At 41.5% G+C, this 15,838-nt stretch overlaps 2 protein-coding genes and 1 long non-coding RNA gene across 5 annotated transcripts in view; 1 reads left to right on the plus strand and 2 right to left on the minus strand.

The window, feature by feature from the left end:
• Nucleotides 1-6,507, plus strand: part of LRP8 (LDL receptor related protein 8) — a 301,572-nt gene extending 295,065 nt beyond the window's left edge. For all 3 annotated transcript variants that reach the window (XM_048862340.2, XM_048862339.2, XM_048862343.2), the window contains 3 exons: nt 1,599-1,667; nt 2,820-2,992; nt 4,223-6,507. In XM_048862340.2, the coding sequence (XP_048718297.1) occupies nt 1,599-1,667; nt 2,820-2,992; nt 4,223-4,261 (281 nt within the window). In that variant the 3' untranslated portion in view covers nt 4,262-6,507. The remainder of the gene's footprint in view (nt 1-1,598; nt 1,668-2,819; nt 2,993-4,222) is intronic.
• On the minus strand, nt 5,934-11,226 carry LOC125641842 (uncharacterized). Its single transcript, XR_007358173.2, has 3 exons — nt 9,824-11,226; nt 9,307-9,348; nt 5,934-8,809 (listed from the first exon to the last, which is right to left on the minus strand). It is a non-coding gene; the product is annotated as an uncharacterized LOC125641842 (long non-coding RNA).
• A 320-nt stretch (nt 11,227-11,546) lies between these two features.
• Nucleotides 11,547-15,838, minus strand: part of LOC125641841 (nardilysin-like) — a 95,378-nt gene continuing 91,086 nt past the window's right edge. The window contains exon 31 of the mRNA XM_048862358.2: nt 11,547-15,042. Coding sequence (XP_048718315.2) covers nt 14,863-15,042 — 180 coding nt within the window. The 3' untranslated portion in view covers nt 11,547-14,862. The remainder of the gene's footprint in view (nt 15,043-15,838) is intronic.

The raw sequence follows: 15,838 nt of genomic DNA on the forward strand, positions 1-15,838 counted from the left end.
GGTGCCAGAGGGCATGAACAGAACAGGGCAATTATTGAGTGATCCAGTCCCAGCTTCGGACTGTTGGAGGACACCCAGAGCATGGGGTGCATCCCTGACCATCTTGGCCAATAAGCCACTGATAGACCTACCCTCCATGAACTTACCTAATTCTTTTTGAACCCAGTTATACTTTTGGCCTTTACAACATCTCCTGGCCATGAGTTCCATACACTGACTGTGTGTTATGTGAAGAAGAACTTCCTTATGTTTGTTTTAAACCTGCCGCCTATTAATTTCACTGGGGTTCTTGTGTTATGTGAAGGGGTAAATAACACTTTATTCCCTTTCTCTACAGCATTCATGATTTTATAGACCTCTTATCATATTCCCCCTTAGCTGAGCAGACCCAGACTTTTTAATCTCGCCTCATATGGAAGCTGTTTCACACCCTTAATAATGTTTGTTGTCCTTCTCTGTACATTTTCCAGTTCTAATAAATCTTTTTGAGATGGGGTGACCAGAACTGCATGCAGTCTTCAGTGTGTGAGTGTACCATGGTGGCCACGTAAATAGATATATGCACACAGAGCCAGGAGAAACAACACCATGAGCCATACACATGGAGAACCAATTTTGAACCACTGGACCATTACACATGAAATTCTTATGAGATATTTCAATACCTAGAAACAGCCATAAGTGGCACTCTATCCGTACTACCAGTACCTTACACTAACAAACAGATAGTAGGTAATGCAAAGTGCTGTATTTCTTAGCATTGTGTGGGATTTGGGGGGCTAGCTCTCCCCCAAGCTGGTCCTTCTCAGACTGGAAGGCTGATTGTCTGAGAGACACCCCCCGCTCTTCATCAGCGCTTCTTAAAGCTAGCCCTAGTGTGCTCTGACTTCAGAAGACTCAACTCTGGTACCTAAGCACGGTCTATACAGTCCCTGGGCAGTAGGAGCCTAGGTATGCTGTAGCAGCATCGCATTCAGCCTCTAACAGGGAGGGAGCACCTGGTTTCACCTAATAGTTAAGCTAATGAAGGGGCAGCATGAAGAGGTTTAGAAGGGAGTTGGTCAAACGTCATGTGCTTTTCTGTGGCCATATTCAGCAGTCAACTGTGCCCTTCTATAAAGCCCTGTCACTGTACGGGGGTATGTCCAGTTCTTCCTAAAGGGCAGGCCCCTTAGCAACGCTAACCCTTGTTTTGGGTTCTCATTTCCTTTGAGATCCTAGTCCTTGTGTCCTACTGTGCCAGTTGTGAGTGACATCTGGAGTTAGCAAACTAACAGACCTCACATTTCAAAGGTGTTTATTATTATTTAGAAGTGAATCTGTATGGTTATGACACAGCCATATAGCAGGGCGCAAGATATGAAAATTAAGGAAGATGGCAAGCTGCTGGCTCAGGCTTATTAAGTAGTTATTTTATGATTCAGTGTCTTGTTTAAAGATGATTAATTATCAAATATAAGCACACAATAGATATTATTTATAGACCACATACCTTTAAATTCAACCTAGTTTTTTAAAAAAAATTTGAGCTATCATTATAATTATGGTCCATCTTTAGTGCCGTTTGATTAATCAGACCTGTTCTTTTATGGTTACAGATGCCAATGATGGGCAGGGTTTTGGATCAACTGTTAGAGCAGCCATTATTGGAGTTGTAGTTCTTCTTGGTAAGCAAGTTTGATTTAAGCTTAGAATGAGACTACCCTGACAACTTTTTGTAAGAGACTTTTCTGGAGCACAAGGGACTATTGAAACACAGTAACTCCTCACTTAACGTTGTAGATATGTTCCTGAAAAAAATGCAACTTTAAGCGAAACAATGTTAAGCTAATCCAATTTCCCCATCAGAATTAATGTAAATGGGGGGTGGGGGGGTAGGTTCCCGGCAATTTTTTTTTTGCCAGACAAAATACTATTATATCTATATACACACACACACACAGAGTATAAGTTTTAAACAAACAATTTAATACTGTACATAGCGATAATGACTGTGAAGCTTGGTTGAGGTGGTGGAGTCAGAGGGTGGGATATTTCCTCCTGCTAAATGATAAACTAGCAATTGGCTGAGCCCTTAAGGGTTAACTCATTGTTAATGTAGCCTCACACTCTACAAGGCAGCATGAATGGGGGGGGGGGGTGTTGCGCATTTCCCCTTTAAGTATGCTGACCCCACTCTTAAGTACACTGCCTTGTTAAATTAATCAGCAAGCTGAGACCGTAGCTTCTGCCAGGAAGCTCCCTCCATCCTGAGCCCTGTGGTATCCCCTGTCGTCGTCCGTCCGTCCCCACTCTATGGAGATGGGATAAGTGGGAGATGCAGGGGGTAGGGGGACACCCTGACATTAGCGCCCCCCCCCCCCAAGCACAGCAAGCAGGAGGCTCCCAGGAGCAGCTCCAAGGCAGAGGGCAGGAGCAGCACATGGCAGTGGGGGAGGGACAGCTGCACTGCTGGCAATTGATAGCCTGCTGGGCAGCTGCTGCACAGGGAACTTAGGGGAGGGGAGAGCTGATAGTGGGGCTGCCGGTCCACCCTGGTTCCAAGCCCCCACCAGCTAGCTGCAACGGGCTGCTCTTCCTGCAAGCAGTGGACAAAGCAGGCAGCTGCCGAACAATGTTATTAGGGAGCACTGCACAACTTTAAATGAGCATGTTCCCTAATTGATCAGCAACGTAACAATGTTAACCGGGATGACTTTAAGTGAGGAGTTACTGTACTGTACTGCAGGTTTGAAGGGTACAGGAGCAGAGGTCCACATGGGACTATGTTTGCCTTCCCCAAGTAGCCAGATGACAGCTTTTTCTCTTCTTTTCTTCAGTGGTCATTGGTTTGCTGTGTATGGGAGGGTACCTCATCTGGAGGAATTGGAAAAGGAAGAACACTAAAAGCATGAACTTTGATAACCCTGTGTACAGAAAGACAACAGAAGAAGAGGATGAAGAGGAAATCCATATTGGGCGGACTGCACAAATTGGGCATGTCTACCCAGCAGTAAGTATCTCTGAGCAAGCTGCCAAAGTAAAAGCTTTTTCTTAAGAAGGTTTGACTACAGAATTATCTCAGCTGATCATGAGGTAGATTACAGTTACTTGGCATCAGACAGTACATTAAATGAGGGGTTTGTCAAATTTTTGCCTTTTAGATTACTCTTAGACTTGTATGTAGCTCATGTTGCCATATCTTTGGAACATACAGTAGGAATTTACTATATGAGATTAGATCAATTGTCCATTTAGTCAGGTACCCTGTCTCTAGTGGCACTGGGTGCTTAAATCCCTGCAAGTCACCCCACTGAGACGCCCATCATTGTAGTGGTAAGCACTAATAACATGCAAGAAAAATGAACAGGCTGTCCTATACACGAGTTTTTCAAACCAGGGACAATGACTGCTGCTAAATGTTAGGCTGTACCCCGGTGGGGAGGGTTTTTCTCCTGCCCCCAGCTTGCAGTCAGTCTTATGCCTTACTCTTTTCCATCCACTGCCTTTTCCTGCCAACAATAAAGTCCAGTTTCTATTTGCTAGGGGGAACACAATATTTTTCTGCTTATATAATTAGATACAAACCACTAAAAAGTGAAATGCTCTGCAGTGAAGAGTGAATGAGATTCCAAAGGGAGTCAAGGAAAGCTGCCTTAGCATAGAGATGGGATGGAGGAGTAATGCTTTCCTCTACAGTTTCTGCTGTAACTACATAATGGGACTTGCTGATGGAGACACCAGAACCCACACAGTGTGGTTTCTTCAAGGGAGTGTCCCTTCAGGAAACAGGCAGCTTGGATGAAGTGTAGGAACAGTAACTGAGTCGTGAGGGGGAGGACAAAGAGACAGGAGTAAAAGCAGTGCAGGAGCGAGGAAGGGCACTGTCTCAATATCGCGGACTAAGTAATAATAGCAATCCTTGCGCTGCTGTCATACCTCCCATCCGAGGATTTTAATGTGTGTCACAGACATTGATGAACTTGGCCTCCCACCACATCTGTAGTGCACGAAAATAATGCTTATCCCCATTTGGGGGAGGAGGAATTGGAGGCATGAAGGACCAGGTACTAATAAGTACTACTCAGTGTAGGGGTTACTCCATTGAAATCAGTGGGATTTTTTTTTTTTTAGTGAGGGGAGGTGTTATTCATCATGAGTAAGATATCATCAGGTCCAAAGAGATCAAATGATTCTCTGTCACTCAAGCATTTATCACTATTGTGTTTTCCTTCCTCCACAGCGTGTAGCATTGAGCCTGGAAGATGATGGGTTACCTTGAGGACCAAGTCGCTGCTCTAGTCCCATACCTAATGGCATAATATGCACTGAACAGATTCACTTTGGATCATGGAACCCTCCCCCGCCTTTCCTTTTCTTCCCCCTAATTAATTACTATTTATGTTGCAGAAGGGTAACCACAAAGTTATAATGAACTGCAAACATCCAAAGGATGTGAGAGTTTTGTATGTATAATCTTTTATACACGTTTTAACTTGTTGCACTACCCATACGTGATAGTGAAGAGGCTACTACTGCTGAGCTACTAACCCAGTATACATAACCAGCCGGGTTCAATAGCTATGCATCATTTTAAAACTATATTTATAGAGGTTTTGTAAATAGGTTGAACATGCTTTGTGGCTATCCATCAACATAAGTAAAAAAAATTCTATACAAGCGGTTTAGAATATTTATTAACAAAATTGGGATATAAGATTTGTTCTGTAAAGAGGGGTGAGAGTATTTATTTTTTGTATGTTTGGCTTGCTGTGCATATATCTGTCTAGACTAGATAGATATATAAATATATACATATATATACATATAAATATATTTTAAAACTACTAGCCCAAGTCTATGGGAATTAGGGGGATTGAATTCTTAAGGAATGTTTATGGAAAATTTGCTTTGAAGTCTAAAGCCACTGGAGTAAGAAACAGCTGTACAATAGGACAGTCAATGAATGAAGCACTCCCATAATGAATTTCTGCTGTCAAAATGGTTTACTTTGTATTTCAAGCCCAGACAAATGTACTGGCCAGGACTCAGGCACTAGCACCCTTGCTTTCCTTTTTTTAAAAATCTTTACATCCAAAATGTCTCCATACAGTGACTTCTCTTCACTTAGTGTATCTCACATAGAAGAAACTCCTATAGGATTCAACATAGCTTTATGCCGTGTCTGTCTCCATGGAGGTTATTTGGTGTAGGATTTTTTAAGAAAACCTAAATCTGTCATTTTTTTTCTCCTCCATGGGAATCTTTTTTACAGCTTATAAAAAGTGTCTGGTAGTCATATATCAACTCCCTGGAGATAGCTCATCACAAAATCTTTTATTGCTGTGCTGCTACTGATTGTTAACACTGTTAAAATGAATGAAGTGTTAGGAAGCACAGAGATGCAGTCCAACTTGCATACCTAGAATTCACAGCAGGTATATTCCAAGTGGCTGTAGCTGGAACATCCAGCACCATAACAGTGCATTCACCACAGCCGGTTGTCCATGGAATGTGGAGCAACAGGAAGGGGGTTAAAGAACAAAATGTCAGCAGACTGCCCTCGAATATACAGCTCTTGGTAGGATGGCTGAAAAGGTAATTGGAAAAAAACCCAAAACAACCAATCCTTACAACAGTGGTCCCCAAACTGTGGGGCGTGCCCCTCTAAGGGGGGCATGGCAGAGCTCAGGCCAGCCCCCACACGGGACAGGGAGGGAATGCCATCAAGCTCTACTCCTGGCCCCAACTGCGGCCCTGCTTCCAGCCCCCAACTGCGCTCCTGGGGGAGGGTGCAGACCATTGGGGGCAGCGTGGAGGAGTTTGGGGACCACTGCCTTACAAAACCTTTCACTCTCACCTGTTCCTAAAGCTGAGCAACTCTGGAACTATCATACCAGTCCTAGGTGACCTGGCACCCCTTAGGCTATTCTCTCCAATTGGAACAGTGGTGGATGTGCAAAGTTCTTCTACTACAAGTCCATGCACTATGTGCATGAAGGAAAGAACAAAAACTGAGCTGTACATGTCTGTGATAACACTAACAGCAAACTGTAAATATGTTTGAAGGCTCTAAATTTTGATACTTTTTTAAAAAAATAAAATAAACTGTACAAATGTGTGTATAAAAAGCAGCAATTTTTTCAAACTGCTTTAGATTAATTTGATGTCCAGTGCTGGTTTCAAACTTTACAGATTTGTAACCAATCAAAAGAAGTCAGCCACCAAATTTGTTTTTTAAATAAATTATTTTAAACAGTTGGGATTGTTGGGACATTGTTTAACACTGTAACCAGTTCTGATCTCTGTCTTGTCATAATGAAGTTCTGTTAGAATGAGTTCTTGCTTGGTGCCTTTTGTGTTTCAGTTTTCATTTTATGGACAAAAGAACTGCAGGAGTAGGGGGGAGAATATGGTCTGTATATCGTTTGCTGTACTTACATAAAAAGGAGTACTGAAAACCAAATGAATTCATTTGTAAAACAGTGCACTGTTTCCACAGAGAGATTAAATTTTTTTTATCTCGGATTTCTGATGTGTTCTGTTATTTTACAGTACATCAGTGGTTTTCTCCACAGACTATGTCTAAGGGATCTGCAAAGGTTGTCATTACCACAGAACAGTAGTTTTCAGCCTGTGGTCTGTGGACCCCTGGGGATCCACAGACTATATGTCTAAGATTTCCAAATAGGTGTAGCCCTCCATTTGGAATTTTTTTAGGGGTCTGCAAATGAAAAAAGGTTGAAAACCACTGCAATACATAAATGAAAATTTGTTATTAAGAATTGCAGCACTTTGATGCCAAAATATTAGGATCTTATGCAAATATCAGACTCTTCTGATTGACACATACACATCGAACTAGTCCCAAGGAATGGGTCAGCTTTTAATTGCCTATAGCCAAATCAGGACATAGCAGTGTTGCTCTACATCCTAGCTATGTAAGAATTCTCTGTTCTCTTTATGGTCCCAGTAAGTCTGTATTTAACACCCTCCAGTTCTTCCAGTCTACAACTGTGCAGCCCCAACCCTGGACACTACATAACCTTTATATGCAAACGAAGGGATACTCAATGGGCAATTCTGACTACCGTCAAGTCCTCTTTCTCTACTCAGACTGTTTGTCACCTTCAAATTGCACAGAAAATGCTGCCTGTTTCAGTTATGCTTACATTATGTAAAGTTTTATATAGGTGACAGAACTAAAATCCATATAATTTGAGGTTCATATAACCAAGACAGCCTGCTGCACACAAATATATTAACTTTTACCATTACAAAAACCTACATTTTGTCTCTGTTCTGTAAAAGGAGGCATATGGTGCATTTGCTTGCCATACTGTAGAAGTGTTATTGCTTTTAATCTAAGCCATTTTAAGAGTGCCCAGATATTCCAACAATGGATGTCTTATAATACTCATCATTATATTAATAATAGCTTCACAAACCCAAAACAAAATTACAGCACAGCATCTACTGACATGGAGACATACACATAAGAACCAAACTTCAAAAATAATTGTTACACTTCGTTTGGTAATCTTGGATAATACATTATGTATGGTTTGGAAGACCAAATGGCAATCTACTACTATTCTCCTCATTACATACCAACCAGATCAACCAGAAACAGGCTAAAATCTGTAACGCTCACTGCTACTGATTAATTTTGTAAGCATCACTGCTCTGTCAAGTTTAACTACCGGTAACTACTACATGACTGGTTAAATAAGGAGGAAAAAAATTCCCAAAACTGTACAAGATTAAAGTCAATAATGTACAAAAACTAGGGCTGGTCAAAGATTTTTCCATCTAAATTATTTTTTGATTGAAAATTGGGTTTTGACTACAGCAAATTTTTCGCTAATTTTGTCTGCCCTTCATTGAAATTTTTAATTTTTCATTGAAACGCTGAATGCCTGAAAACTGATATTTTGGTTTTTAATTTTTTGCCAAAAATGAAGTTTTTCATTGAAGGAAAAAGCCTTGTCCAACCAGCTCCAACAAAAATGCTCCATCTCTGCAGGAATCCATAAGCTAACCCAGGTGTAATGTTTTGGACTGTTATTGTCTATATTACAATAGCACTGTCGGAGGCTGTAAGCATGCACTAGAATCAAATCTCTCACAGGGGCCTTGAATGCCCTCATATATGGTGGAGGGCCATTAGGGCCACACTGGAGCCAGAGTCCCCAGGAAGAGTGCTGACAGAGAACTCGGGGAGGTAATTTGTAGTTTTAGAAAGCAATGGGGCTATAAAAAAAAGTCTCTCTCCAGTTTTTCCTTAGCAGTACTTAGTTTTCTGGCTAATGTGGTTTGGAGCCAATTACACAGTATACCTCCACCCTTCAAGTGGGGTGGTATAATTCCCAGCTTGAGGAGACATACCCACTCCAGTTCTGATCAAGCTAGCGTGCTAAAAATAGCGTGTAGCCACAGGAGGGGCTAGCCACCCTGAGTACATAACTAGAGTTTTTGACAGGATTATGCTTGGGGCGACTAGCTGCTTGCCCTGCTGTGGCTACACTATTTTTAGCATGCTAGTTCAATCAGAACTAGTGCAGGTATAATCTCAAGATGGGAACTACACCCTCAGTGTAGACATACCTTTAGTTAAAATTGAAGAGGGACAAACTCAACAATTTGACATAGATGTAGCATTAAACAGTGAAACAGCTCAATACTTTACAAACCCCCCTCTGAGGTGTCACACTTTTCTTCTCCTGAGGGCACGCGTCTTTACCTCTTCCACGAATCAACAACACAGTTCTTCCTGCCATGGTAAAGCCAAACGTTGAACTGCTGTAGGAAGTCCCACAACTCCCTTGACCTGGTGAAGATGCAAGCAGCATAACATTACCAAGGGCAGTCAGGCACTAAACACACAATAAGATGTAAACAGACCTCTATTCACCCCCGACCCCCTGTCAAAAGAATAAATATTGTAGCAAGAGAGGTACATACAGAATGTACCAGAGTGACTAGATGCACTTCCAGAGATGCAGGAGATTCTTATGTCCTATAAGGGCTCCCAAAATCCTACCCACTAATCCAAACTTTGACTATCTGGGGCTCTCGGTAGCAACACGGAAGTGGGCAGGATTTGTCTCCGATTGACTAGGAAACTTTGCCTCAGTGGGAAGAGACCCTCCTAACATAGAGCCACGTGTCGTAAGATCTGCCTTTAAGTCTTTTCTCTACAGTCACCTTTGTTCTTTGGAGGAAGTTTATCTACTTGATTTTTACATAAGGTGGCCAACAAACACCAGTGATCACATCAAATTATGATGATTCACTGCTTGTTAGAACTGAGAAAAATTAAATTACCATCAGGTCAAGATTCTGCTTCCAGAGGTTTTTTTCAGTGTCCTGAAAAGTTTGCAGAAGAAAATCAAGTAAATGTGTAATGGTTGCAGATAAATGGAACAAACAATCCTACAACAGGCCATGTGAACAATGTGGTAACAATACAGTTTTAAGTACCAAATTCATTAAAGGTCATTTTTATTCATTAAAAAATGTACAATATTTGTAATCTTATTTTCTTAAAGAGAACACTGTCAAGTAGTTTAGGCCTTTGATTAGCCTGTTATTTTTATATTGAAATATATTCAGAAAAAATAGTTATTACCAAACCTAATAACCTAACCTGAAAACACAAAATCATCTCTGATAAAGTTTGCAGATAACAGCAAAACTGGAGGAGTAGTAAATAATGAAGAAAACAAGTCACTGATACAGAGCAATGTGGCTTGCTTGTAAGCTGGGTGCAAACAGTATGCATTTTAACACAGCTAAATGCAAACGTATACATCTAGGCACAAAGAATATTGATTGTACTTACCTGATGGAGGACTCTATCCTGGGAAGCAGTGACTCTGAAAAAGATTTGGATGTTGTGATAATCAGCTGACTATGAGCTCCCAGTGTGACACTGTGGCTCATGAGTAGTAGAGAGGTTATTTTACCTCTGTATTTGGGACTGGTGCAACCACTGCTGGAATGCTGTCTCCACTTCTGGTGTCCACAGTTCAAGAAAAATGTTGATAAATTGGAGATGGTTCAGAGAAGAGCAGTGAGAATGTTTAAGGGTTAGAAAACACGCCTTATAGCAATAAGCTGAATGGATTGAGTCTAACAAAGAGAAGGTTAAGGGTTAACTTGATTACAATCTATAAGTACCTACATGGAGAACAAATATTTAAAATGGGCTCTTCAATCTAGCTGAGAAAGGTATAACACAATCCAATGGTTGGAAATTGAAGCTAGAGAAATTCAGACTAGAGATAAGGTATACATTTTTAACAATGAGCATAATTAACCACTGGAACAACTTCAAATGTTGTGGTGGATTCTCCATCACTGACAATTTTTAAATCAAGACTGGATGTTTTTCTAAAAGATATACTCCTTTGGGGAAGTTCTATGGTCTGTGTTATACAGGAGGCCATACCAGATGATCACAATGCTCTCTTTTAGCCTTGGAATCTATGAACAAATCTAAACAGAACAGAAAAATACCCTTCCTTTGCTGGTAGAAAACACTGCACAACGAGAATGTGGTGGTGCACAAAAAAAGTTACACTGACAATGAAAAAAAAAAGTTATACAGAGTAGTTTGTATAGAAAAGTCTGTACAGTCTGTGGAGAGAAATGCAAAAAGCGAACATATAGTAAAAAATGACAAATAATGGATACAGAATTCCCAGCATATCAGAGTCCCAATCCTGGTAGGAGTTTTTAGGCATTCCAACTATATTTATAATTTTTAATTCCTGGTAACTTTAGGTGGCGTTAACTACATTACCAAGAATTTTTTTAATATATATATATATATATATATAATTTTTATCTAATATCACTATTTACACATTTTATCTTAGATGGCTCATGGGACAATTTAAAATACATCTTTGTGGTAACACTGAGTTCTCTAGTTTCATTAAAACACAGTATATCTATGTTTTTATATAAATTCTTCAGCTTCTGCAATGGCTGTGCATCAATGGATTGGGGGTGGATTACTGCCCTCTTCGGGATGGAGTATGTATCAGTTCCTTGCACTGACTCAGCTCTCCATTAGATAGGTCACTGGACAGGGGAACAATGTCTTTTCAACAAAAGTCTTAAATTTCCTTCCGAATCCACATCCTGTCCAAGGGCGGTGAGTTATATGGGTCTGTGGTGCCCAGGCTCCAGCAATATTCAGTGCCCAGGGTCCCGGCGCCACAAATGTTTGGGGCCAGGTCTCTCCCCAGCCCCGCCTGCCGCCCCAGCGCGCCTCCCCGACCACCACTTGCTGCCCCCGCGCGCCTCCCCCAAGCCCCAGAGTGTCCCTGCCTCAAGCAAGTGGCTGCCTCCACGTTGCGCTCTGCTCAGCTGGCTCCAGGCATCAACTGCCGCTGCACAGTCCTAGTGCCCCCCCCACCCACTAGTGCCACGGCAGGCTGACCCTGCCCCTACCCTTCCGCCTCGGACCCTTCCCTTTTCCGTTGGGAACCTCCACCAGCACAGGGGCCCCCCCGCCCACAGTCACCGCTCCTGCCCCATGCTGGGCAAGGGGCAGCCCTACCCCCAGTGAGACTACAGTGGGGCAGCAGCAGAGGAGGAGGTGCACATGTGATGGCAGCCCCCCCCCTCCCCCGTGCACCCACCACAGGGAAGGCGAGGGAACTTCCTGGATCTGAAAGGGTCCCTAGGAGCACGTGCAGTGACAGTGGTGTGAGGTGAGTGTGCTGCCGGGGGCACCATCAAAAATTATACAAATCTGCCACCCCTGATCCTATCTAGTGACTAGGGAGAATGTGCCTCCATGGCCATGAACTGTCAGAAACTTCTCATTACAGGGTGAAATTTACCCCTGTGCAGAGACTCACCCAAGGTCTAGACACAAGTCCTATTTGAGAACTTAAGTGGTGCATATGTTTTGTGAGGGGTTCTCCACATGGGTGAATTTCACCCACAATAACTAGTCTTCCTGGCTAGTTGAAAGCATTAGTAATTAAACTGTTAACCTTAAAGACAGCAAAACACAAACAACCAACAACACAGGAGTCAACGGCGATCATTAGAAAGGAACTGCAGGAGCAATTAGATCAACAAGAAAACATGGAAATCTCTGCTGTAGACTACAAAATATCAACTAAAAGTTCTACACTGAGACCCCAATCCTACAATCCACATGGCAGATCTTTGGAGCACCCACGGACATCAAATCTTTTGCAATGCGCTGCCATAGGAACACTGATTTACATTCCAGGCCTGGTGGTCACCTGTCTTGGGCCGGTGGGAGCTGAGTAAACCATGGAGGGATGGGCAGTCTTCTCCTACCTGTATTGCTGCTGCAGTGCACAGGAACCCGAATCATAATCGGGGCCCCCATACTAGATGCTCAAACAGGTAGATATATATAATTAAACTGCTGCTTTCAGATTCATTACAACAGTTGTGATTGAACATAATCTCTGGCCAGCCAGTAAATAGAAACAGAAGAAAGAAAAGTCCCACCCATTTCTCCAGAAGGAAGGGGTACTGACTCAAGGATTAAGATTTAAAGTTTTGGATTAGAAATTGGTGGCAGCATCCGCCAGAATAAACCAAGAGGCTACAGGCTGAGGAATGTTCTGAGATCTGGATCTTACACTGGATAATGGCTAGCCAGGTATCAAGTGAGATTTGGAGAATACTGAAATTTGATTAGAAACAAACAAAAAACCTTTAATGTGGTGTAATGTATCAATTCACACTCACTGTACACAGCAGTGAAAGAGCATTCTCTCTGTGCTTCACAGAGCCAAGTATTTACAAAGGGCACCTTAAACCTGTGCGGGGGTGGAGAGGGACTGAAAATACTGTAACATTTTAAGAGCTGTTAAGGCAACAATATTTATACTGAGCTAGGAGTTAGAGTAATTTAAGGAAGCAAATATCCTTGGTAATTTGACAGGACAAATGGCGACATTTACCCAGTTATATTGCAAAAAGAAAAGGAGTACTTGTGGCACCTTAGAGACTAACCAATTTATTTGAGCATAAGCGAAGTGATAAGGTTCAAAAGGTTTTCTCTCCCCCGACCCCACTCTCCTGCTGCTAATAGCTCATCTTAAATGATCACTCTCCTTACAATGTATATTTTTTCATGGTCTGTGTGTATATAAAATCTCCTCACTGTACTTTCCACTTTATGCATCCGATGAAGTGAGCTGTAGCTCACGAAAGCTTATGCGCAAATAAATTGGTTAGTCTCTAAGGTGCCACAAGTACTCCTTTTCTTTTTGCGAATACAGACTAACACGGCTGCTACTCTGAAACCAGTTATATTGCTGGATCCTACATGATCAGGGAAAGGAGGGAGCTAAAATATTTTCCATAACTCCAGGTTGGTTCAGTTCTTCCACACCCTTGTCTAAGGACCACCGGTTTCTGTGGAGCTATACAACTTACATTTACAGCTTCCCTATACTACAGGGAAGAAACACTTCTACGGATGAACTGATAAGTTATTTCACGACTCATTCAGTCTCTGGCCTTTGCTGAAAGTGCACCCAACAAAGAGACAATTAGTGCCAGCTAAGTGAAAAATCTTTGACCCTATACATTTTTCTCATATAATCCAGAGCTCCCTTCAAAACTGTTGGTACTTCCAGGTATAATTTTGGTCTAAACACTGAACCTGATCTGAACGGTGAGTTCAGTGTCAAGACAATGAGCAGCAGGAGGAAGGCTAATGTGTTTATGTAAAGGATAGTGAGTTTTGACGGTAGGGAGTTTCTTACAATAAAAAGGTTAGGTGGAGTGTGAAAACTGTTGTAGTCAACTGTACAATGAGACAATTGGATGATAATCTGCATTAGAGCTAACATTCAGTCTATTTATTAGCTGTTAGCAATGACTGTCATAATTAAGTTGCCTGAATTGTCTGCACATTACTTCTGCATCATTAATTTGTCATATTTGCTGTTTATTAGTCTCTCTGGTTTTGCTAATCCCACAGATGGCATGAAATCAGATAAGTCATTCTATCATTTCTAAACTAGAAAATAAAGCTGTAACCATGATTTAAATGCTTAGGGCCTGTTTCTTTGCTGCCTGACACATTGTTCCGTCTCCCCTATGCAAAGTGGATGTAATATGCTACCATTCTGATCTGTAGCATTTTACACCGACTTTGCAATCCCTTTGCACAGATAAAAATTATTTCACAAGGTACCATTATGATCCCTTTATGCTGCTCTCATAGCATAAAGGAGGCCAAAATGCCCCCTGGGGAATTGCTCCAGCAGCGCAGATGGTCCTATGCTGCTTCCCTGTGCAGACACTGGTGTAAGGATGTGTTGGGGACGTGGCTAGTGCAAGAATGGATGGAGGCTATTCTGGGCTGAAAGACAGCCCACTGGTTAAAAAGCTGTTTGAAGGCAAATTTTAAGTACGGAAATTTGCTGATATGGTGCAGTATCTCTTTAAGGCTCTTACAAGTACCTTTGCAGCGTAATGAAGAGTTCAAAGAGATCTCTGAAATAGCGTGTCTAAAATATAAAGACTAGATTATTAATGTTTTAAGTTTACATAGCATGTTGTATTGAACACAGTAAGAACACAATAAAAAAACAAGGGAGGGAAAATTACTTGAAGCATGTTAAGAATGGGGACAGGAGTTATACTTTCTATTAACAACTGTTAAAAATAAATTTGTTTCAGATTTCAGAGGAGGAGTGGGAGAGCAAAGTGGATGTGCAATGCTGCAAATCTTCATTAAAATAAGGGAAGAACTCATCTACCACTGCTGAAAATACAAATTCATTTAGTGAGGCTAAATGATTCGTAGTGTTCTCAAACTGAAAATTACTTAAACTACACTTAAATGCAGGGGAAAACAACTATAATTTATTTTAATATCTTGTGGTAAGGGAGGAAGTTACGCATTAATGTGAAATTTCTAATGTCCCTGATGTAAGAGGTATTCTTCATATAGGAGGAAGGGGGTAAGAATGTGAGTTGATATATTTCACCAGGTAAGGACTGCTGAACATCTGAGTCGCCTTCTTGTTTACCAAATCCAACCACCTGAAAATCCAAAGGCCAGAGGGTTACCAAGAAGACAGTAGAAGTTTGCATGCTTAAAATCTAGACTAAGAGTGAGTCATTTTAAGCATATTTTAGCTAAACACTAAGTTTCAATCTGGACTCCATGGACACTCAATAACTATAGCAGTGGAGACCAAATTAAGGGTATGTCTCCGCCGCAATCAGAGGTATGACCACAGCCCATGCAGACATACCTGCGCTAGTGCTGATCTAGCTAGCTCAGACAACAAGAGCAGTAAAGCCACAGCAGCATGGGATAGCTGATAGCCACTTAAGTCTACACCCAGGGTTCTAGGTGGGTTTGTACAGCCTGCGCTGCCAGTGCTTCACTGTTACGGTTATTCACACCAGCTAGAGAACAAAACTCGCTTAGGGTGTCTACACTTTGCTGCAGTCACATCTCTGATTCCAGTGTAGACATATCCATAGGCTTTTACTTCTTTCTGCAACTTTCAGAGTTAAGCAATTTATTCCTAATACTATGAAAACTTTACATAGACAAAATTAAGCTTTATTCCTCTCCTCTGATATGGGTTTAAAGCAGTAACAAGAGTTCAGATATTAATAGCTATAGGAATAGATATTTTCAATTCTATCATTTAACTACTTTTTAAAAAGTGAAGGTTGTTCTTTCTGTTAGGGTGCTTCAAAGTGCTGCAAAGATGACTTACATAAGCCTCTTCACAGGAATCTATTTTAAAAGAAGTTAGTCACAGAATGTGGGAAGGAAGAAAAGAACAGGCCATAGAAATTAAATAAGGAGGTTACTCTTAAG

This window comes from Caretta caretta, chromosome 8, assembly GCF_965140235.1.
Source record: "Caretta caretta isolate rCarCar2 chromosome 8, rCarCar1.hap1, whole genome shotgun sequence".
Classification (NCBI taxonomy): Eukaryota; Metazoa; Chordata; order Testudines; family Cheloniidae; genus Caretta; species Caretta caretta.